General features: G+C 54.8%; 2 protein-coding genes across 5 annotated transcripts in view; one reads left to right on the top strand and one right to left on the bottom strand.

The window, feature by feature from the left end:
* The window catches only part of LOC308356387 (uncharacterized protein), a 39,053-nt gene that overhangs the window by 2,485 nt on the left and 12,046 nt on the right, over window positions 1-24,522 (top strand). The window lies entirely within an intron of this gene.
* BCAS3 (BCAS3 microtubule associated cell migration factor) overlaps window positions 4,404-24,522 on the bottom strand; it is a 581,171-nt gene continuing 561,052 nt past the window's right edge. For 2 of the 4 annotated variants that reach the window (XM_080825313.1, XM_080825314.1), the window contains 2 exons: window positions 17,438-17,503; window positions 4,404-5,210 (listed from right to left, as the gene is read on the bottom strand). In XM_080825313.1, the coding sequence (XP_080681439.1) occupies window positions 5,062-5,210; window positions 17,438-17,503 (215 nt within the window). In that variant the 3' untranslated portion in view covers window positions 4,404-5,061. Of the gene's footprint in view, window positions 5,211-8,625; window positions 8,717-17,437; window positions 17,504-24,522 lie in introns of all 4 variants that reach the window. The other 2 variants (XM_080825315.1, XM_080825316.1) reach the window with 2 other exon arrangements.

Below are 24,522 nucleotides of genomic sequence, written 5' to 3'. Positions count from 1 at the left end.
CGGGCGCGGGCCTCCCGGCCTCCCGCGGGTGGTTGCGCGCCCTCAGTACGCTCCTCACTTCCCACAACTAGGAAATCAGGAGGGGGGCGGCCTGGGCCGGGTGGTGCCTTGGTCCCGAGCCATGTTGGGCCGCCCGTCTGTCCTTGGCCCCGCAACATTTCGCGGCGTCGGGGGCCACTGTTGGGACCTTCCCCGGGTTGGGCCTCGCCGGTGTCTTTGCTCTGTGTGACTGGATGTGGATCTGGTGCGCCCGCGTGCATGGCTTAGGGGTAAATGGTCGGGTGGCGCAGGCGTCGGGTACCGGGGCCCTGTCCTGAGAGGAGAACTAAAGATATGATTGTGCCCGGGCTAAGCTCAGGTGACGTGTGTGGCCTACCCGTGTAACCAGCAGCGGAGGTGCCACTGGACGCCTGTCCCCATCTTGGCGCGGCGTGCGTGCGTGTGTGTGTGTGCGCGTGTGTGTGTGGTGGGGCGGGGGTAGACACAGAGTTGCTTCCCATCCCCGCTTCCCGGCCGGACCCGCGCCTCCCGGAGTCTTGGCGCCAGCCAGCCCCGTTTAGCGGCCGGGCCCGGCTCCCCCGCGGTCCCGGGTCTGGCTGGGGTGGGGGCCGCGGCCTCGATGACCCCGGCCCGCAGCGGCCCGGCCTGTCCCGTCCACTTAGACAAATTGCGGCTGACAGGCGCGCAGTCTCTCTGGAGTCGCCGCCCGCCCGACGCCTCCCTCCCGACCCAATTACCCCGCGCAGGGTCGGGCCAAGTGGCTGGGATGGGGTGGGGGGCGTGGGGAGAGCGGGAGGCCCGACCTGTTCCCGTCCCGCCCGGTGGCCCCCGCCTTGCTCCAGGAAAGGCAGCGGAGCCACTTTTTCCGGTTAGGTCCCGGGAAGTGCCTGGACAGACTGCCTGTGTGGCCCAGTCCCCAGTCTTACAGGCGAACGCGAAGACGAGGCCCCTCCTGGCCGCTCAGGTTCTGGACTTACCCGGCCTTTGAAGGGGGTCGCTTTACACCCGAGGGCGAGGTGCGCCAGTCCGCAACCGAGGGTGCGTCCCCTCCGGCCTTTGGACGACGTCCCCCCGGAGTTTTGGGGACCCTATAACGCTGGAAGCTCCAGCTCTGGGGTCTTGGTCCGCTGATGGCCGCGGTCCGCTTGGGAGCAGGGATGGGCCAAAGTGTGGTGTACGTCTGTGAAACTGCGAGTGCGTGGACGCGCACTTGTGAAATGGTGGGTGCGGGTGCTTGGGATTACAGCGGCGCGAGCGGGCCATGCTGCCGCGGGGCTTGAGAGAGGGGGCAAATCGCTTAAAGGACCCCTAAGACCAGCCCACCTGCGAGAGAGGGGCGGGGCTGGCCTGCGCGCGCTCGCCAGGGTCGGGATTCGCTTTCTCAAACGCTTTCGCAGGGAGCGGCCGGGGATTTCCTGGCGCAGCGTCGTGGGGGACAGCGCCCCACAATCAGGGTTCCAGCTGGGTCGTACGCGCCCTCCCTTTCCCGAGGTAGAGCTACTTGGCTGTCCGGTCAGCCTCCGGGCCTCCGACCAAACTTTTGCCTTTTTAACCGATAACTTCCTCTTTGCTTGATTCAGCCTGGTTGCTCTTCTTGGCAGGATGCGCATCTCTCCCCCTATTTTACAGATGAGGACCCTGAAGCCCAGAGGGCACTAATTTACCCAAGGTCACGCAGCTACCATTGGCAGAGCTGGGAGAGGACCTTGGGACCTTAGAAGAGAGCAAGGGCGCATCCACTCCTTAGAAGCTGGTGCTGTCACTGCTGTCCTGAGAGCTTCCCCCACTTACACAGCAAGGCAACACTGAGACTTCAGCCCCACGTTCAGGCTGGGCTCTTGTTTTAACTATAGGACAGAGGAGAGACTCTCTCCCTTTGCCCCTAGAGTTTCTAGCTCTAGGTGTGCAGGAGGAGGGGGCATTTCCAAGTTACACAGGGATAGGGAGTAGCTTCAAAAGCCAGGGTCTGGAAGCTCTTAGGGGTAGGGGATGGGTGGAGATGAGTGGGATCAGAGTCTTGGATTGTGTGGGGGCGCAGGACAGGGAGGCCAGCACAGAACAGAATCCAGCCCTCTTAAGAGCACAGGAGGCAGCAAGGAGCAGACAGAGGTCAGATCAGCTGTGCAACTTTGCAACCCCGTGGAAGGCCCGAGCCTTCTCTGGGGCTCTGGCTTCTCAGCTACAAAATCAGGACTGAGCAGTACTCTTTTAAGTACCTTCTAGTTTAGAAATTCTCTGGTCTGTGCAAATCAGAAAAATCAGCCCTTGAGAAGCCCTTTCCAACCCCAAACTGGCAGCTGCCTGCTCTGGCCTCTGCTTTCTTCCAGAGCTGATGCTCCTGTTTGACGGAGTAGTTGTGCTCCTGGATTTGCCTTGGGACCACTGGGCCTTTTCTCAAATCAATCCCAGACAGTGCCTTCCCTCTTCGAGCTGCCACCCCAGCTCCCATCAGCCTCCTCAGACCATGAAGATATTTTTTTTCTCCATCAGACTGAGAGAAAGTCCATAGTAATTTGCCCTTGGAGCAGGTAGCACTGTGAGAATCAGGGAGGTCACATGGCTACCTCAAGGTCACTCCGTCAGGCCACAATTAGATGCATGTTCTGATGGCCTCCTAGGTGATGGCATCATGGAGGTCTGCTGGGCTGCTGGGGAGGGTGAGGTGAAGATTGCCCTTGGTGTTATCTCTAGAGGATAGGAGGCTGGCTGCTCGGGGGCCAGTGAGCAGTACAGTCCCCCACCTAGGGGCCCAGATCTCACTTCCAGCTGATTACAGGCTGTGGCAGGGTCCATAACCTCCCCAATTAGCCAGGGGCCAGGCCCAAGGCCTCTCTGATAACCCGAGTTCTGTGGCAGCCGCCATGGGGCCAGCTTATCTGGCCTTTCTTATCCTCCCCCTTCCCCCACATATTCAGACTTGCACTGGCTGTGAGCAGATGAATAACCAGATTGTCCTGCAAGCTCAGCCGGCAAGTCCAGCCCTACACCCACAACTTTCCCTGACTGGAGGAGGCCACAGATGTTTTGCACCCCCCTGGAGGGAAAGGGCTGAGCCAGGGAGGACTCCTGACTCTAAGCTGCCCGCCAGTTCCCCGCATGGTTGGAGAGAGCTGCCCGCTTTCTGTCTTTGCCCCAGCTACGAACCCACGTGGATTCAGAGGAGCTCACCTTTCCTAGAGCTTGGGACCCATCACCAGGGAGCCAGGCCATGGGCAGGATGCACAGGAAGCCTGGTTGCACCCCTGTCCCTGCCTCTTTGGGACGGAAACCCTGCTCTGGTGGGGGGGGTTGGGGCTGTGCCAGGCATGTCAAGGTCTTGGCTTCAGCTGAAATGGGGGGAAAGCTGCTCCAGTCTGGCAGCCCCCAGTGGCCATGCCCAGACCTCCTTATGGCCCCAACATGCCTCTCCCAGCACGGCCTGTGATTCCTTACCGCAACTGCCGGCCCCAGACAGGAGGGACTGGCTTCAGCCACCCTAGCTCCAGAAGGCCGTCTACTCAGCCTGCAGAGCCCACCGTGATTCAGGTCCGGCTTCTCCCAATAGGCCCAACTGACCAGGTGGCGGGAACTAAGGATGAAATCTCTTCTCAGATGTCATGGGGTGCACGTGAAGGGGGCAGAGGCCTCTGGAGCTACACCGGCTCCAGCTGGACGGTCGCACGGGAACCCCTGCTTGTGAACTCAACTCTTCCAAGGCTGTTACATTAAACTTTACCCCAAACCACACCAGGCTCAGTGGGTTTCCTTCAATCCTCCCAGGCCTCACTGGCTTCTTAGGGAAGAGGGGGAACTGGGGCTGGCATTAGTCTTCTTCCTGCTCAACACCCCTTTTTGCTCCTCCTATTCTGGTCTCCTTCCTGCCTTTCACTTCAGGTCCAGAATTGGGAAGGGGTGGGAATCAGGAATCTGTCATCCAAGGTTCCAGCCAGGATTCATGAGACCTGCCTATACCTGACCACCCTTCCACCTTCTGAGTTTGAAAAGAGAAGCACTTACAAGGTGCCTGCCCCAACGATAAGGCTAGCATCTTCAGGAGGCCTTCTGTCCCTCAGCAGCACCACCCCCACCCCAGCCCAGCACATGTCAAGGACCTTACTGGCCCTGACTGCCACAGCGGGGGAGGGGGGGTGGGGGGGTGGGGGGGTGGCTCCTGGTCTGTGTGGTGCCTCCAGAACTCACTGGCTCTGGTAACCGGCAAGAAGTTTGGAGAATGAACTTAAATCCGGCCATACACAACTTGCACAGCAAACATTCTCCTTCTCTTTCCTACCCCCTCACTGACCCTCCAATCAGTCGCTCATGTTGAGGCAGGGGGTGCTGGTAGTGGGGACACATGGTCAGATCCACAGGACTCTGCTCAGGGCTTGGAGAGGACCCTGACCCCAGTGACGCAGGGACGGACACCAACTGTAGCGTGATTTATTGAACAAGACGTGCACTTTTTGACAGGGCCTTATTAACCACGGTTTCCTTCACTGGACAGCACAGGACCAGGGTAAGAGGGCTTACAGACAAGAACGACAAATCCTTCCCATGAGCCAAAGGGGAAAGAAAAGAGGAAGGGGGAGGCTTCTCCTTCCTTCCTCCTTCCCTAATACTCTGGGCCTCAGTTTACCTCACGCCAGAGGGAGGCTGGCCAAGGGAAACTGGGCAGTGCATCTTGCAGCCAGGAGTGGGCTGGGGCTGTCTGCTCAGGGTCAAAATACCCAGCCAGGCCATCCACTCTTTCTCCCCTTCCCCGCACCCCGTGGGTATGGTTAGAAGATACAAAAGCGGATCCAGTACAGGACATCATGTGCAAATGGAAGAGGGGACAGAACTTTCGCAGAGTCTCCTTCAGCCACAGCCCCGCTGGTGGGGGGCAGAGGTCAGAGTGCGCCAAGGTGATTGGGAGAAGGGGCTCTTCTCCATCTGGGGAGGGTGGGCGGCTGTTGTCACTAAGCTTGGGGAAGGTGGTTGGTGAAAGAGGAGCAGAGACTGAAGGGCAGGACCAAGAGGGGGGCTTCTCCCCCTCCCTCCAGCAGGTGAGTGGGCCGGCCAGTCAGAAGCAGGTTGCTGGTACTACGGGAAGCCGGTGGGGAAGAGGCTGAGGGGCTGACTCTCATTGGTGGGCAGTGGAGATCGGTAGCCATCGAAGTTTCGTGGGATGCTGCCACTGGTGGAGCCTGAGCTGTTACTCAGTGTCTCGATGCTTCCCTCTCGCTGTAGTTCTGCAAGACAGAGGAGAGGACCAGGCCTGGTCAGAATGGAGTCTGAGGGGCTGGGGCACACCCTGGGCCATGCTGTCTGCCTGGAGGCACCTTCCACAGGGGGGATCCCCACCTGCTTCCCAGATGGGCCAGGCAGCAGCTCCGGTCACAGGGAGTTCACAGCCAAAGGAGGGAGAAGCTCCCTTGGCTGGCAGAGTCCAGTTTTAGGCCACAGTCTGTCCCTCGGTGTGGGAACCCCTTTACATAAGTCTGGGTACCCTGCTGATTCGTCTGGACCACACTGCCATACACGGGACACGTGCCCACACCTGCACACACACTCATGCTCAGCCAGCATGCTCCCCGATTCCAGAAGTGGCTCCGGGCCTGGATCTACAGGTCAGGGGCAGGAGAAAAGCCAGAACACGGCAAGGACCGCAGCCTCCCTGCCTGATCTGTCCCTCCCTCTCCTCCCTGGCCCTGCCTGCTCCCTGGAGCTTCCACCCTGGCTTAGCAACTCACTTGCTCACTCATTCTGACCCATACAGTCTGCCTGCTGGCCAGGCCGCCGCTCATCTTTGGCACCTCCTGGAAAGTGTCCAGTTTCCCTGCAGGAGGGAATGCCTGGTTGGAGAGGGGCCTATTCCAATGGAGAGAAGGTCCCTGCTTGCTTGCAGTGCCTCCTTTCTCCCTTTCTCTTAGCCCCCTAGTGTCCTGGGGGCCCCTCAGAATGCAGAGCTGCCCTGGGAAGCAGGCGGGGAGGCTCCCACCCCATCTACTGCCCCTTCCCTGGCCCTCCCACAGCCAAGCTGCCACCTTGGATGCAGCAACTGGCCCTATCTCATTCAGCTGTGGGCACCTTACTGCCTCCCACCCCCAATCCCCAATCTCTTGACCTAAGATAGGTTTTGGGCCAGGTGGTTTGGGAACAGACTTCCCTGCATGTAGAATACAAGGAAGGAAGGAATTATTCTTGGCTTTTTGCAATTGGCTAGTTCCTATCCCCTCTCAGTCCCTCAGAGTGGGCTCTGAGACGTGGGCACACACATCCCTGGGAAGACTCTGGGAGCCTACCCCAAGCCAAGATGTGGTGATCTGCAATTTCTTCTCCTGCAAGGTATGCCTGCCTGGGACTAAAGGGGTCTTGCTTGTCCCCCTCAGGAGCTCAGGAGCTCAGGACCTCAAAACAAACTTGAAGCAGCCAAGTGTACTTGAATGTTATACTTGTCTGGTCTGGCTTGAGACCTTCATCTACAGCCTGCACCCACTCCCAGGCCCCCTGCCACCACACACATGCAGCACAGCTAGCTTGGATTAGGGTAACAGTCATGGCCTTTGCTCTTGGTCTGGCCATCGGCAGCCAGCCAGGAACTAACCACTGACTCCCACTCCCTACAGGCCTCTCCCAAAGCACAGAAGCCGCCCAGCTGTAGCAGCCACAGAATGGGGCGGGAGAGTCTGTGCTGCCCTCCTTCAGAGCAGGCATGACCCAGGGGTGAAGGGCCCTCAGGCTGCACCAGCCATGTCTGGAACCTCGACACTGGAACCTCTCAGCAGATAGGGGTAGTGGAACCGCGGTGGGGGGGTTGGCTGTGGACACAGGCTATGGGCCTGAGGATGGTCCCAGTCTCCAAGAGCCACTGGCTTCCCTGTTGGGCCAGAGACCCTGGGATACATCAAGAGTTATCTAGATATGGACAGAAAACAAGACAGGTGGCTACCACATGAGCTCTGTCTTCTCTGCTTGTTCTCTGGTCTCACCCTAATTTGGGAGTACAGACTGTGCCAACAGAGGGAGAAGATGGAACAGCAAAGAAGAAACCCTGGATTTCTACATGGAAGTGTCAGACTCCAAGAAAACTTCCTTTGTTCCCTTCTTTGCCCACAAGCAAGCCAAGGAGTGTGTGGGGGATCCCGGAGGCCCGCTGGATTTCCAAGACCCTTGCCCTCATGCACAGCCATCCTGGCACTAGGGGGCGCTGACAGCAGGGCCAGAAGGGCAGAAGAGCAGAGCATTGGCAGGAGCAAGGAAAGCAGGGGCTTCCTCAGGATCTGGACACCATGCCCAAGCAAGAAAGCCCCAGATGAAGGAGCAGGAAAGGCCACTAGAATGGGGAAGGCTGGCCCCTTTCCAGAGCTGGGGGATAGGCCCAGAGTTCTTGATGCAAAGGGCTGACACATCCACGCTGCCAAGGAAGTGGAGGACACTGGAGCCCAGGACCAAGCACAGCAGCCCCGCTGCCCCTTGGCACAGGCCCAGGCAACACCCTCAGCAGCCTAATGGGCTCCTCTGTGAGTCTGAGTGGATGCCCTCATCCCATCATGTGACAGCGCAGGGACATTTGCCAAAAGAACTTAGGAGTTTGCTGCTCTTGGGGGCCAGGTATGGCCTGACCGGCCTGGCTATTTTCTTTTCACCAAGCAGGCCTGGGATTAGACAGGAGTGGGCAGGCTTCTCCCTTGCCCACCAGCCCCCCAGAACCCAGTTGGCCACACAATGCAGACTTGACATCCCCCAGCTCCCTCTCTCTCATCCCCCCTCCTCTCCACTACCACTGCTTGCATAGGACTGCACTTCCCATCTCAAGAACTCCCTCCCTGTCTCCCCATTTCCAGCAACCCCCTCTTCAACCCATCATACCAGAGTGGCTCGTCTCTGGCACAAACCTCATCTTGCTTTTCCTCTGCTTCAAAACCTTCATCGTTCCTTGAGTCCTCAGCATCAGGTCTAAAATCAGCCCTCCAAAATGGCCTTTCATGACCTGCCCCCAAGACCCCACCCACTGATGGCACCTGTTATTGGATCTGAAGAACCAAAGTAATGCATTTGTGCAGTTCTGGGATCTCTCCAGGCTGCCTCAGGCCCCCCGGGCCTGTGCTTATGCCATTCCCTTTGACTGAAAAGCCCTTCCCAGGCTCCCATGGCCCCCAGAACCCCTACTCATCTTTCAAAGGTGAGCATAGGTATCCACGCCCCACAGGTGAGCCTGTCCTGCAGCCCTGGTAGCCGGCCAGGCCCCACCGGGCTCCATCCTTATTCCTGCCCCAGGCCTGTTCATGTCTATGTTCCCACCCGGGTGCAGAGCCCCTCGGGGACTGCTTCTGGGCCTTAGCTCTGTATCCCTCGTGCCAACCACAGGGCCTAGAAAATAGCTGGTGCTCAAAAAACATTTCCTGACTGAATGATGTGGTGAGGAGAGGCGGGGAGCTTCTCTTCAGCATGTGGTCTATTAGTAAGAGAACTAGGGGCCTGGCTGGACCCGGGCACTTTTCTACATGCCTTCTGTCAACCCCCTTCTCTCTTCTCCCTGAGACAGAACAATGAGTGTGTGCAGAAGAGGAAGTGGAGGAGGGGTGCACACAGATCCCCCCCCTTCAAGTCACCCCGGCCGCCCAGCCCTAGGAGCAAGCGGCAAATGGAAATGTGTGGCCTTACCTTCCTCCATCCCGAACACCTGCTTTGTTACTGTTGGGTTGCTCACGGACGCTGGGCTGTTGGCATTGTTTTTTTTTTCCTTTTTTTTTCCCTTTTGAAAAGAAAAGCATTGAGGAATCTTTTTGGAAAAGATATGGACAACGATTGAGAAGTACACTGATCCCTGCAAGCAGGTGGAGAGGTTGTAAGGAGGTGTGGGGTGTCACGCTGGGAGGAGGGTAGGCTGGCGGTGAAATTCCACAGTCAAGGACAGTGACATGCATGTGTAGGGGGGTGGGGGCCCCAGAGATGGAACTGTCGTGACGGAGCTGAGAGCCCCTCCAGCATGGGGGCTGGGAGAGAGGAGCCACACACGGAGCAGGAGGGCAGCGGGGGGAAGGGGAGAGAAGGGTGCTGGCAGGCACCCCATGCGGGCAGGTTGCTAGGAGAGGGAGAGGAGACGGTGGCAGGCTGCAGAGTTTTGGGGGGACACCTCCAGACCTTTGGACTCAGGGGCCCAGCTTCTGGGCTGCTGCCCTCCTCCCCCATTCCCAAGCCCCCAGATCTGGGCAGCTCTTCTAGGGCCGAGGTGTGCTTGTGGGGAGAGTCCAGAAGCTACCTGCTAGGGTCTCGGGAGAGCTGGGGACTCTATGCCGGGGTGGCTGGGAAAGCACACCCCATAGCCTCCCTATTTGGAAGAATGCAGATTCTGCTCAGGGGGAAAAAGCAAGCTCTTAAAGAGGTTGCTCCCCAGGCCTCAAAGCATGATAGGGGATGAGGACTAGTTCCCAGCCAAGGGGCAGGGCTCAGAGAGAAGATTACTTATGGTGCCCTCACCTCCTGCATGACTCTGCACCTGCGAGCTGGGTGCTCATCTCCCCCTCTTGCGGACAGCAAAACCAAGGGAGAGTAGGAAGCCATGGGCTTTGGGTATGCAGTCCCCTGAGAGGGAACTGGGGTGAGTGCAGGCCCCAGGATGGAGATGTGGGCAATCCCAGGCATCACTGACTGGCTCCCAGTGCTCCCTGCTGGCTGTGTCCACCCATTCCCGACTGCCTCTTACTGGGAAAGGAACTTGCTAGCCACAGACGCCCCTCGATGCCATGGCCAGGGTGGGCAAGCCACAGGGGGTAGCGGGACAATGAAAGGAGCAGCAACTACGAGGGAGGCGCCAAGCTCTCATAAGTGAAAGAAAGAGAATGCTCAATCCTCGGGTTGCCCCCACTCCACATGGAGTCTGGCAAAGTTCAGAGGGGACAGGGAGGTGGCTGCCTTTGTTAGGGAGAAGCAGCTCTGGCTACCTGGGCATGTATGCAAAGGGAGAAGTCATGGTTAAGTCTCTGTGAGGAGGCGGGAGCACGGCTGGCTGCAAATGCGGCCCCACTGGGGCTGGGCCATGTGGAATGAGGGGGTCTCTCTGCGATAGTTCAATCCTTCATCCCACAGCTGGATACCACAGCCCCTCTGCAAAGGTGGGAGCAGTGGAGACTGGCTCCTGGGAGCCGTGAGTGGGTACTGTTGAGCTGGGCGGGGGTGCACCAGGGGGAGAGGTAGAGGTTGGAGGCAGACGGGTCTCTTACAGGGAACCAGAGATGGCCTCTGGGGGCCGGCCACCAGGACACCCCTTCTGTGGCCTTTCCCACAGGCTGGTCCCCAAGGCTGCTTCACCCTTGAGATGTTCCCTCGGGCCATCCTCTCCTCTGGATACAGACCCTTCTCTTCCTTGAGGCTGTCCCATACTGGCAAGCCAGAGACTTCCAGGGACAGACTGGATGGAAGCCTCTTCTCACTCATGAGTCACTTCACTAAGTGCCATGGTCTTGGTTCCCCCGTTCCCTAGGAAATGCTGGGGACACAGGTACTAAGTGAGCCCTGGAGAGAGTGGGGAAGCCCAGGTGGGCAGGGGACCCCGATGAGAGGTCAGGAGTGAGGTCCTACTTTGGGCTTGACTGTCTCTAGGCCTCTTCTGGGCAGATGGCAGTGGGGGCAGCTGGCCAATCGGAGACCCCGAGGGATGCCCCACTGGCTTCTGGTGGTGGTGGGGGACACTGTGGAGAGCCCAAGGCTCAGGACTCAGAGAGAGGCCTGTTTCTGGGCTCCAGCAGAGTCCATGAAGGCAGTGCTGTGGCTGTGTCCAGGAGGAGGGTGCCTGGGCCCTGTGATTCAGCCTCCGGGCAGCCCTGGCACTTCCTCCATCACCAAAGCAGCAGCATCTACGGGCGGCCCCTCCGGCGTGCTCGGCACTCAGCCCTGTTCTGCACACTCAGAGCCTCACGATGCTGCTCATTAAAGGGATTAGCAGAGTACTTTTATTGGGCTCTGGCTGCAGCCACACAGCCTGGCCCTAAATGAGCCACCCAAGCGGCTGGGGTGGAGGCGGTAGGGTTAGAGCTCAGGACAGTCTCAGCCTGCACCCACAGCACACTTCTGGCAGTGGGAAGGGAGAACGCCTCCCCACCCCCAGCCCCACCTCCTATCCCAGGCTCTCAAGGGACTGAGGAGAGGGGAGGGGCAGTGTCTGTCCAGAGCGGGGAGGCAGTTTAGGGAAAAGGTCGAGAGCACAGGCTCCAGCCTGCAGCCACTTGGGAGACTTTGGGCAGGTTACTCAACATCTCCTGTGCCTCAGTTTCCTGTGCGTGAGGATAACAACATTTGCTTCCTAGTGTGGCTGTGGCATTAAATTAAATAACGCAATGCACATAGAGTACGTCACAAAGCTTAAAGCTTCCTGCCGGCAAATGTTGAATTACTACTATTGTCGCAATTGTATTAGTGATGGTGATTATCCACAGGGTCCTCTGGGTCCCTCTCCGGCTTCCCTCTCCAGGGGGTGCCTCTGCCAAACAGGCCCCTATCAGCTCGCCTGCCACTAGGGCTTGGGAAGGATTCTTTCTTTTTAATCAAGAAATGGCCCGCTGAGGAAGATGGCAGATATGTGTTTACAGCTTTTCATTTCCCTCCTTGCCTCTTTGTAAATACCCTTTTCCAAGCTGGAAAATAAATTTCCAACCCTGTTGACATGCATTGATTTTTCCCTCCTGCATCTACCTTCCCCATCAGCAGGGCCTTTGGTTAAGCCCCTTGCCTGGGTTGGGCTCAGCGGTACCCCAGGGGAGTGGGTGGCTCCAGAACACAGAGCAGCCAGCCAAACTGCCCCATCCTGCCCACTGCCTGGCTCAGAGGAGGTCGGCAAATAGAAATAGTTCCGGTCCCCTTCTTGGCTGGGGAGGGAGGTTGGGGTTGGCAGGGGGTGTGGGTGGGCTCTGACTAGGGGGTTAGAGATTTTCAGAACTTCTTTGGATGAGATATATGGAGAGGAGACCAGGGATCACAGGACTGCTGCCAAGTTCAGCAGATGGATCCAAATGGGGTCTGCCTCAATCCAATTGGTCAGCCAGGAGCCTGCTGGGACCTGCTGGCTGGGACCAACCAAGCAAACTGGGACTTGGAGAGAAAACGGTGAAGCAGGTAGGGGGGCTGAATGCTTCCTGTGGGGCTGAGCAGGACTGGCAACCCCCTGATGCTGGGGTCCAGAGAGACAGCCCGCATGCCAATCAGGAGACTGCCTGCCTTATACCAGTCCTGGGCTGGGAAACTCCTGCTCACTCCTCTAGAGTGAGGCAGAGACAGAAATGGAGTTGGCTAAAAATGTTTCCAGAAACCCCAACAGCTCTGTCAGAGACCACACTCTGGGCCAGAGCCAGTCTCAGCACTGGCAATTTTTAGGAGGATACAAGGGCAGCAGGTAAAGGAGGCAGCCTATGGGGAGGCCTTGCTTTTCCTCACACTCAGAAATGCCCAATTTGGAGGATGCCTGCCTCCCCGACACCTTTCCCCTTCCCGCCCCGCTCCAGCCCCACCAGTCGGGCTCTCTCGCGCGCAGGCAGCCCCACAGGCCGCGGAGCTGGCACAGATGCCAACAGACAGGCATGGAGGTCTTGGGAGAGGACAGGGCCAGGGGAGACAGAGGATTGCCCTCCCCTTCCAGCAGGGCTTTTGCTCACTTCCCAGGCATGCTTGTGGAGGGAAAGAGGGCAGCTTCTTGAAGCTGAGGGCCAAGGATGAAATGGCTCCTCCACATCCAGATAATAGGGATCTTGGTTTGGGCTGCTGGAATCTGGGCATAGAGGAGAAACGGTGCTAATTCTGGCCGGCGTACCTCCAGACCTCGAACCCATGTCTGAATGCAGAGCACTCACCCACTGATGTCATATACCTCTGCACACAGCCTGTGGGCAGGCACGCACCTTCCCTCCTGCCCGGGGTCCCTTTCCACCCACAGGACTCCCACAACTGTGCTTTCTCTCCTTTGCCCAGCTCTCGTTCCTGACCCCTGCAGCTACTGAGGTCTAGAATGTCACAGAATGAGGCCAAGGCCATATGGTCTGCCCGGACCCCACCCCTCAGCTCTGAACAATGAAGGGAAATATCCAGTGCTTTTGGCTCAGGAGACCAGGAACTGCTTCCCTTGGCCACTGGGGCCATGCACACGCCTAATAACCTTAGGGCTTAGGGGGAGACCTGAGGTCTAGAGAAGTCCTCAGGTCCTCCAGGCATCCACTGGCTCCTGGAAGATGAAAGCTGTGGCCAGTTGTGGGAGTTGTAGAAAGGATGATGGCTGAAGAGACTAGGCAAGCAGACAGCCTCCATCCAGGAAAACTGGGGAATAGACACATCATCTCTCTTCCCCATCGCTCCTTCCCTCCTCCCTCCACTAGCCAAAGAGAAACCTTATTCATGACAGCAGGCCAGTGCGGCATTAACATCCTGAGGGCGAGGCATAGAGGTGCCTAGATCCCCAAATTCCTTGTGGGGACAGGGGTGTGGCAGGAGCTGAGCATGCTGGAATGTTGGGGAAGGGAGAATAAAGGCAGAAAGAGAGGGAGAGGGAGGCCTAATGAATGAGGACGACTCCAGAGGCCTCTGTTCAAAAGAACAGATTCTCACCATATCCTGCACCCCCTCTCCTTTGGAGCTGGCTGGGGGTGTGTGTGTGTTGGGGGAGTGGGGAGCACAGCATCTGAGTTCCAACAGAGCAAGCAGCTCGTGGCTCAGCCAGATTCCTTCACGGCCTTTGAACAACTGATGAGCAATGGCGGTAGGTGGGGTATTAGCTAGAGGTTATGCTGGCCCAGGTCGCCCCATATAACAACCATAATAAGGTAGGGAGAGACAGAAATGCTGCCACACTCCACTCCCAGGAAATCCATGTTACCCTAAGCCAAGTCTTGGCTTCAAAGCAGGAGAGAGCAGGATCCCCTACCCGGACCACCTCGACCAGTACCCCGTGTGCAGTGACCTTCTCGGTACCACTGTATTACTCTAACTTCACATCCTGACCTGTCACAATCTATTGGACATGGGGACAGCAAAGGCTGAGCAGAATGGGCTCCTGTTTCCCTGGTTTTGAGGTATTTGACAAATCTGGCTGAAGCCACGCTTTGGGAACAGCCCTGCGCTGACACCATCATGGATGGCAGGAAGGAAGAGTCCTGGGGTAGGAGGCTGAGAGTTCTGCCACAGACAGATGTGCTGAATGACCTGTGCGAGTCACTTCACTTCTCCTCCACCTCAGCATCTGTCAGGCGGGAGGAGAGGGGCAACCTCACTGGGTGTGTGAGGCTCTAAAGAGAAAAGGATGGGATGGGACTTTCAGAAGCAGAGCACGCATCAAACACGCAGAGTGTCCCGGTTAGGAGATTAGTGCGGCCACCTCTGGTGTTCCAGCAGGCAGAGGCCCCCAGAGGCGGGCTCCTCAGGCAGGAGGGCCTGAAAGGGCCTTTCTAGCTCCAGGTCACGGCACGACATTGGGGGCCAAGTCTTGGCAGATGCCATCTGAGGTGAACGCAGGGGCCAGGTGGTGCGGAGATGTGCCTTTGACAGAGAATGTCCAGCCAGGTGCTGTGGCATGAGCTCTTTGTGTGTGTGTGTCTGCGTGTGGGGAGGATGTGGGTGCTGGTGAAGGCCCCATAAACATGCTCACTCAGCATGGCTACGAGGAGGACATGGCACTTGGAAAGTCTCCTGTGGAAATGGTGCTTGGCAGCTAGCCTGGACCCGCCTATCTCCTCCAGTCCAGCCTTGAGGCTGGGGAGACCCCACCGAGCTCACAGGCCGGGTCTTCCCGAGCTGCCCTCCAGGGCTGAGAGGCAGCACAGGGGTCCGCAGAATACAGGAGAGATGCAGCTCCTTGAACTTTGCTGGCCTGACGGGCCAGAGCCACATCTGGTTCTCATTCAAATGTCCAAACATAATTAAATTCTCTATGATGCAGCGGAAGAGTTTGGTAAGATGTGGCTTTCCCCCCTTTCCATCAAGGTTAAGAAATCAGTCCCTCATTCCACTGGCCGGCCGACTCATTCTCCTCCCTGCCACTGGTCTGTCCCATTCTAGAAAGCAGAGGCCTGTGCTCTGATCTGATTTCTCGAGCTGACTGGGCTGGGGCCGGTGTTGGCTACACGGAGCCCTTCTCCCCCACTGTCCCACTTACCCACCTGAGAGGATTAACAGCTGAGGCCAAAGCAGCAGGCTGGCGACTGAGCAAGTTAGTACCCTGTGAGCTGGGCGGGGGTGGGGAGGAGAGCTGCCCGGCGCGAGGAGGCAGAGGCAGCTGTCAGCTGTCCTACCCAGGCTGCACCAGACATACCAGTGTCTTCTCACTGACTAGATACAAGGATCCCCTTTCTCTAGGTCCTCACAACGGGAAGCCCTTGAGAGTCTTCAGTCTCCAGCCTGGCCCTTGAGTCCCTCTGTGGAAAAGGGAGCTTCCCACAGTAACGGAGGGGTGAGGCAGTCCCCCCACCCCCAACCGTACACCTCCCACCTCTCACCTTTGCTGCAAGGCCGCACAGAGCCCTGGCCCTCCTCCACATACAAAGGAGGAAGGCAGGGGGAGTGCTGGAGGCATGAAGAAGGCTGGGAGCTCCCTGTCTCACAGGATTGCTGGTTGTTTCTGGCCTGTCAAGGCTCTGAACAGGCTAAAGGCAGCAAGGTTCAAGGTGCAGTCCTCGGAGATGGCGGGCAGCCTCCTCAACAGAAAGGAGGCCCGCTAACCAGAGGCTTCACTGCCTCTGCTCAGTGGCTGGTCCAGGACTGCCCCGAATTCTAGCAGAATATCCTCTAGATGGGCTGCTTCTCCTAGCGTCCCTTCCCGACTGAGTAGCTTCTGTTTCCGGCTTCTTTTTTTTTTTTTTTTTAAACTTAGGGATTTATGACTTTCATGGTTATGGGTTCCATTCTACTTCCTCTGTGCCTATTCTAATCTTTGTGGTACACACTTCATAAGAGTTTCTTAATAAGTCAGGATATTTTTTCTTTTGAAACAAGCTGTCCTGCAAGTTAATGACTTACAGTGGGTGTGGATGCCACCCAGAGACAAACAGGGGCTGGGAAGGGGAAAACCAGGGTGTAGTAGAGGAGAATCTTCTAGATTAAACAGAGCTATGTGGAGGTCCCTTTAAGATCCTGGGCCAACTCCTGTGCTAGCGCCCTCCTGATGTTCACCAATGTCCCTATCAGAGAACTAGGACCACTTTCAGGTGCACATGGTATTTCCATGCCAGAGAATGCTCAATGCTCACCCTGGGGACAGGTGCACGCATACATGCACACGCATGCACGTGCAAACACACACACACACACACACACTCACAAGCTGGTATGAACCAAACAATCCCAACATTGCTGACCCGGCTCTGAATTGGAATAATTCTGTTTATCTTTTTGAAATGGTAAACTTCTGTTTAGTAAGGAATTTAATTAACTTCTTGGTGGCATCAGTGCCAAGGCCATGTGTCTGGTGCCTTCACATTCATGAAGAAGGCTTTAAGGAAACTTAAGCCAGTCCTTAGCACAGATGACCGAGGCCAAACCTAGGAAAGAGAATGGAGGTGGGGCCGAGGTCCCCCTTGTCCCTGCCAGGGTCGCAGCCCATGTTCTGGAACCCATGTCCCCCCTCCCCCCACCCTGCTGGGAGAAGAGCACAGGTCTCAATTAGCTGCTGTGGAGCCACCTGTCCAGGGGAAAAGCTGAGCAGGATGCCGCCTCTGCTTTGTGCTCTGTTCACAGACTGGCTGCTGGAGCCGGGGCTCTATTCATTATTCAATTCAGCTAGCTCAGACGAGCCTTTCCATTTGCTCCTCCAGGAGGAATAACAAATCTAGAAATGCAATTCCACTTTGGTGTATTAAGATATTGATTTGCCCGGCGAGGGGAAGTGCATTTGTTCTGTCAACCCTCCCATGGGCAGGAAGGGGTTAACCAAATGTTTATCACAAGGCTGGCTTCAGAGTTGAAAGTAATGTGATCAGTAATGAATTTTGTGTTACATTAGGTTGTATAAATGGACAGACAAGCGCAGACAACAAGTGGCCAGGAGTCGGGGCTAATCTAATGATGTAAAAATAGAGACAGCACCAATTATACTAGGGGCCAGCTCCAGGCTCCTGCAGGGACTGCAAATGAATAGGTACAAATCAAATTACTCACTAATAGACGCACTACAAGAGGGGCAGTCAATGGTAAATGCATTAGAGCCCAGTGACCTCTCTGCTCTGCACAGCAGAATCCGAAAATTTGACTTCCATCTTAAAAGTGGGGGGCAGGGAACAAGGGTCTCAAAGAAACTCTTGTTGGGTGAAGAACAACAACTACGGCCCATCCCAAACCAGTCCGCTGCCAGGAGGTACCTCCTGTCTGTGCTGACCTCTTGCCCTCATTTCAAGGCCTCCTGAGAGCCTGAGCACCCGCGGGGGGTAAGGGAGCAACTTCTTGAGGGACAAACAGAGCAGCGGGATGAAGCCTTGCACGTAGGCAAAGACAGGAGGTTACATACCAACATACTTCACAGCCACGTGTCTCTCAGGGGTGGTGTTTTTTACGGCTACGTCAAGGGCTGTGTCTGTATTGAAAATAGAATATTTCTTTAAAGAGGATCACAACATGGACCTTTAAGAGAGCAGCAAGTGCTCAAACCAAAGCAAGTAGGTATCAAAATCCAGTTGGGCCACAGAGAGCTCTGCAGGGGGCTTGTTCGTGGTCTGTTCCACGGTGCAGCACATCCAGGCTCTGCCCTAATGCTTGTTAGCCTCGACCGCCATCATCCTTCCCTCCCTTCCTCCTGCCCCGAGCTGCCTACTGAGTGCCTGTATCCATGGATCATGGAGACGTGCTCAGAGGCAGGAAACCGATGCTCATTCTCAGCTCTCCGTGGCGTGGGGGGAACCCAGTGTGAAACCAAAGCATCTCCAAGCCTTCCGAGGACCCAGCCAGGCCCAGATGGACACGGGACCCTGCTGGGCTTCTCCCTGCAGCCCCTCTAAGGCCAGCACTATCACACCCTCCACGTTGAGACGGCATGCTGGTCCTGGCCGACTGGGGGCCCAGAGATGATGGAAACATGTCAGCAGAACGAGCACAGGGAGGACTCAGAGTGAAAAAAGTCACCGACACAAATGAAGCAACTGGATGTTGATCTTCCCCAAACTTAATTAAGCACACAGAGCGGTGGGATAGGAAGCTCTCAGGCTTCACTGAATAATATGTGGGGGGAGTTGGGGGCCGTCTGTGAAGCCTGGTGCTGGGGGATTCTGCCAGCAAATTAAAAAATTTATGCTTATACAGTGGGCCTGTAGGTGCCTGGGGGCAGGGGTGGGGTTCAAAAAGAACTGGGCAGGAAGAAATCACCAAATGTCAGTGGTCAGGCGGCTGATTCTGATAGAGGTACTTGGAAATGCCTTCTTCTGCTACGTTCAGTCACACTGCCATGGCTTGGCCTTCTTGGTATAGTGAGGCTCTGGATTCCTGAAGGGTCAGAGGGTCATTTCCAACTTTCATCTCCTGTGCGTCATGTGTCTCTCCTCTATTACCAGCCATCAAACCTAGGGGCCAGTCCGTATACTACAGACCATCTTTGGAGGACGTGAGGCAGGCTCAGAGGGGAAGATGGGTATTTAACCATCCATGACTGTGTTCAACTTTGTTCAGATCTCACACCTCACTGAAAGGTCAATGGTTAAAGGTGAATTCTTTGGCAGAGGAGGAAGAACAGAGAGAAATACTCCCTCTTGTTAACCATTTACCTATGTTAATGTCTCCAGAGGAGGGCCCTCGTCTGGGGGTCCGTCTGCCCTTCCCCACCCTCTTTTCCAAGCCTGTTCAATTTTCCACAGGAACTCCTGCCTCCATGTTGGGGTAACACCCAGAAAGGGGATTCTGAAGGTTCACCAATGAAGTCACACTGGCACTTCCTCCTTGTTGACAGGAATCAGGGTGCTTTGGTTACAGAATTCAGAGCAGACTGGGCAACTGAAAAGTGCACAGAGGAGCTTCTCAGCCCTAAGCTCCCATTATAGCTCTGCCCCGGCCTGGGGACTTGTAGCAGCCTTGGGAGACAGAGAGGGAGAGGGAGAGAGAGGGGAGAGGGGGAGGTAAACAGGAAGAGAGACGGGAGAGGGAAAAGGGGAAGAGTGGGGACTACGAAAGAGACAGAGATGGAGAGAGAGGGAGATGGGAGGAGGAAAGGGAGAGGGAGAGGGAGGGAAAGAGAGAGAGAGAGAGAAATGGTCTACCTAGAATCAGATTTGACAATGGGCCAGAAACTAACAAGTGTGTCCTAAATATGGTCATTTTTCCCACTGCTCTGGCTGGCTTTGATTTACTTCTCAGGAGCCACAAAAACCCATGCAGTCATTCAACAAACATTACTGGGGCTCAGCTTGGCTCTCGTCCCAGTGCTGCATGGTGGGCAATGAGAAGGCTGGTGGTTAGAGGTAACAAAGAGGAATGAGATTCTGTCCAAGGCACCAGAATCAGGTTAAGACATGCAATATGGGCAGTGTGGCTGAGGGAGGGGCTGAAGGGACCACCCCACTGTGGCATGTAGAAGGGAATCAGACACAGCTAGGTAAAGGACAAGGCAACAGACACTACTTGTCCGGGGTCAAGTGTCCAGGGAGCAGGCGGTTCAGAAGCTCAGAGGAGAGAGAAAGGGCATTTGGCGGCAAGGTCAGGGAGGGTTTCACAGAGGTGATGTGATCAGAGCTTGGTCTACAGAAATGACCAGGCAGGGAGGGAGGGCAGAGGGGACTCTAACAGAGCCAGGTGAGCAGGGCACGTGCTGCGGACGACAGGATGGTTCTGATGGGAGTGTGTTTGCATGAAGGTGGTGGTGAGGATGAATACGAATAAGGGGTTACTGGGGACAAGTGAGTGGGAGAGCAGGTTGCCAAGGAGGGTGAGGGGGGCCTGGAAGAGCCTTGAAATCTCACGGCAGCAGCCGAGGTGGAAACATGGGGGCCCTGGGCATGTTGTGAGTAGGGAAATAGGAAGACAGAACAGGCCCTGAACGTGAGAGCCCCATTCCTCTTCTGGGGATCCCTTCTCATTCTGAATAGCGGGTGGGAGTCATTGAACTACCCTCTGACCCGGTGAGACTGACTGGATCTTGAGAAACTCCTAGCTCACTCTCTCTCATCCTTCTGTCAGCATTCCTGGGCTGTGTGAGCAGAGTGGCGTTATTTAAAGCTCCCGGGCCTCATTTCACTTCTTGTGAGGTTACATCTCAGGCTTCTTAACCTCAGTGCCCACTCTTTGGATGATGTGACTAGATGGCATACAATGTAAACTTCTTTAGAGATACTGTGTCTCTTCGACCTGTTTTCTCTACATTTCCTGAGTCAAGTTTATAAAAAAAATTACTTTCCTTCTGTTTTGTGTGGATCCCAATTTCACAAATCTTTCCCACAAACCAATTTTATCATTTACATACACACGTACAAGCTTATTTTCATTTTTCAAACGATGAAAACAACTAGTAGTGCAGGCCCTTGTACAATGTTGCTTACCCATGGAGAATATAAGCTTTGTGAGCACTCAGTTGGCAGATGGGTCACAAAAGGGCCCCCATTATCTTGACCTGGGGGAGAAATAAGCATCTGCAGCTGGGGACAGGGTTGGTTGGGAACACTAGGTGTGAATTAAATCCCAGATGAAGGGTCACAGATAGGACCCACAGGTGTGGGAGATCCAACCCAAGAAGCCTGAAGACCCACAGGCATGGGTGTGGGCACACCTGGCCAGGACTGGAAACCACCACCTGGGTTCAGTGCGCCTGTCCCTTCACCCCTCTGTCCAGTAAGCACCTGCACGGAGGTTTGGTCTGAACACCAAGGACAACATAAGTAGGAGTGTCCCTGAAGATTCTTTTGCTATTGTCCATGGGACAGACCCTTAAAGAAAGAACTATTCTGATACCAGAGCGATGAAAACTTATCTAATTCCACTGTTTTACAGAGCCTGGGGTTCCAGCACCTCCTCAATATCTCATTTTGATCCTTTGTTTTTTGTTATGATCTGACTTCAAATCTTTCCTCTTTCCTCCATTGTGAGTCAGAGAGAGGAACATCTCCCTGGCACTGTTGTGATGATGAAAGGGCATTTCTGTCGCTAGCCTAGAGGCTGAAATATAGAAGCCACTTGGCAAGGGTGGCCATTATCGTTGAGAGGAGCCAACAAGAAGACAGATAACGGAGTGTCCTGTCCAGCAGCACAGTGCCCGGCACCTAATACACACGGGGAGCAGACGTTTCCATGTTGCCTGGTTTCTCTCGCCCATGGTACTGGAGAAGAAACTGAACCCAGAATGGGAAAGGAACCTGCCCAAAGTCACACAGAGTTCCCCCATTCCTTCATGAGGACTTCCAAATGCCACTGAGAAGAAAAAAACCAACATTCTTCCCAGCCATCATTAGCTGGGTACTAGGAACGGAAAGGGCTGTCAGATTCAACCTTTCCCACCTTTCCCACTGGGACACAGATGGCAATGCCAACAAGGCCACGCCCTGGTTCGCAGGCAGAAGCTGCCTCCCCGCCACCCTCAGCAGCAGTGCTGTGGCCGCCATAGCGCTGGGCTCTGCGTCTGGGGGCTCCTATGTCTCTGGGGACTTACTCTTCTCTCCCCCCGCTCAGCAACCATGGCAGCTGTGACTGGGCAATTGGCAGTTTTGTCTTCACATCCTAAAAAGACCCATCCAGACTCCCCGTCCAGCCCTGCTAGGCGGGCCCGTGTGGGCAGCCGGAGAGAGGAGCCAGAAAGGAAAACACACCACTCAGCACTGCTGCCTCCTCTGGAGCTTTCATCTCTGTGAGGGTAACAACCATGCCTATTTCCCCACAGTGCCCAGCCCAGCGGAGAGAAACCAGCAGGTGTCTACAGTGAGCCTGCCTGCCCACTGCGACCATGGAAAAAGGTGCAGGCCCACTGAGGAGGTCGTTGAGAGAAGACATGAAAAGCATTTTGCAGACATACTGTAGAAGGAGCAAAATTCTAGGGCCCAATTCGGTAACACAAATGGAAGGACCTAAGTGATAGGCTAAATTACTAGGATGAAAGCGCTTGCCAGAAAGTAGAGGTGTCTAAGGAATAAGAGAATTAATTCACTACCACAATTGTCACCTGAGCATGTGGCAACGTGAGATGGGACAGGGCCAGTATGGCCCCTACCAGAAATGCAGCCTCAGCCTGAAAATGACCACAGCCCTCAGCAGTGGGCTGAGCGAAAGTTCCAAGGCCCATTGGAAGAGCTAATCCTAGAGGGAGGCTAGAGGGACCAACGCACTGGGTTACTTGCCTTGGGGAACACATCTGGTCAGCTCCAATAACAATAGCTGACATTTATTAGTAACATTGATTTCTACAGTCCTGAAATGGAAGACAGTATTAGCACGAGGCCACGCACACGCAAGTGCACATACATGTGTGTGCATGCACACACACACACGCAGTGCTCTTTGTTCTTCTTCTGCAGATTATCAGGTATTTGCTAACTTACTGAAAACTTCCTATGACCATTTAAAAATGGTGCGCATTGTTCAAAATGTGCTTTTGTGTTAAAAAGGAAAAAAGACAGCCCTTTCAAGAAGGAAAAGTTTTCTGACAAATCCTTGGAAGAGATTTCATTGAAAATAATCCTAATAATTAATATACATACATGAAAACTGAGGGGATTTGGGCGAATAAATTAGAGCATTGGTTTAAACTACAGGCTGAAATTCACTGGTGTATTGTGAAATAAATTTAGTGAGTCATGACCACATTCTTTAAAAAATATAAGAAAATAGAAAGTACTAGAATGCATTGCTTATATCACTGTTTTGTATGTTTGGTTGGGTGAGGAAATAAGTGTATGTCTGACAGAAGGCAAGAGGCAAAGATTGAGCCTGTAGGGTGATCCCCTAAACTAAATGTTTCTGGACTAGAACAGTCCACTTGAAGAGATGGCAGACAGAAAAAGATGAAGCCTCTTTTCTCCCTTTAGTGCCATGATTATAGAGGAGAAACGGTGTTCCTGGGATTGCAGGAAGTCACAGTCAGGGGGAAGAGACAGTTCCTCTTGACCTTGAGAGCTGACTTAGTGAGCTCTTAAGAGTCAACAGCAGCAAAAGGAGGCTGCCTGCAACAGAGACGTGTCAAGCTTATCAGGGCTTGGGAATGAGTCCTGGAGCTTTTGCCATTGGACATGGGAGAGAGCAAAGAAGAAAGAATAAGGTTTAGCTGAAGATGGAAAGAGTTAAAGTCTAAAGAGAAAACACACTTAATATGTATCCAGGTGTTTATGAAGATTTATTGGTATTAGGTTCTATCTATCTAGACACAAAACAACTGGAGTAAGTACATGTTTTGCTTATTTTAAAAATTCTATTTTTTCTAGAAAAGGCAATATTGAAAGGAATGTCTGCTAAGCAGGAATTAGGTTGTTTTGAGGGGGGCGACAGTGAGAGGAGGGGCTGTGGGAGACAGCATTCCGGGCAGGAGAAGTATGTGTGGGGGGCCTGGCGGGCAGAGAGAGCACGTGTGCTCAGGGACCCTCCGGGGAGTTCAGCTTGGCTGGAGCTGGCAACAGCAGTAGGAAAGGAGTCTGGAGACAGGGCAGCAGCTGGTCACGAAGGGCTCTGTACACAGTGAGATGGGGTGGACCCGGACAAGGCCAGGGTTGGGGGAGAGGAAATGTCAGTAGGTGCCCGGATGAATGGTTCTGGAGTTCAGGAAAGAGCCATCTTGGAGATTATTTGGAATTAGTCAGTTTAGAGGTAGTAACGGAGGCCCCAGAAGCAGAGGAGATTGCCCTGTACTGACTGAGGGTGAGGGAAGAAGGCCAAGGCAGGGCTTTGAGAAATATACTTGAGGCCGAAAGGGAAGGAAAATCCAGAAAGTCGAGGGAGGAGAAGGAGCCAGATGCAGAAGAAAAACCAGGAGAGGGAGGCAGAACAGGAGCCACAGGAGAGCACCTCGAGATCACGGGGCATGGCTCATGGTGCTAAAGCCAGGGTCTGATGGTGACTTTGGGGAAACAGCTGTTGTGGTTGGACAGGCTCTGGAGGCCGGGACTGTGCCTCCTCTACGACAGGAGCAGACAGGAGGCTGTTGTGAGGACGGCTAGGATCTGGGTGCGTGGAGTCAAGAGATCTCTTGAACAATGACCACCATTTTCTCTCTGAGAGTGAGAGACAAGGTGGTGGGGTAAGAGACCTGAGGAGAATGGGGGAGTCTGAAATACTAGCCATGCAGAAGGAAAAAGAGTGATTTCAAAATGATGGACTGAGCACATGTACCATATTAAAAAAAAAAAAAGCAAAAATGGAGGGAAAATATTAAAAAAGAAAACATAAACTCTTACGGGACTAGAGATCTGTGGAATCTTAAGAGAAGGAAATCAGGCCAGAAGCGACAGCAGGAGGCAGGGACTGTGGCAGAACTGCTCACTTCTGGACTGGATGCAGAATTCATTCACTCAGCAAATAGTGACCATGGGCCTACTATGCACCAGACTCTGTTCTAAGTGCTGGTTGCTGGATTCTGTGGGAAAAAATGAGCACAAACTGAGAACAGGAGGAGGGGCTACTAGAACATTAGAGAAGGCC

This window comes from Martes martes (assembly GCF_963455335.1).
Source record: "Martes martes genome assembly, chromosome: 16".
In the NCBI taxonomy this organism is placed as follows: Eukaryota; Metazoa; Chordata; class Mammalia; order Carnivora; family Mustelidae; genus Martes; species Martes martes.
This window is presented reverse-complemented; position numbering and strand designations above follow the sequence as displayed.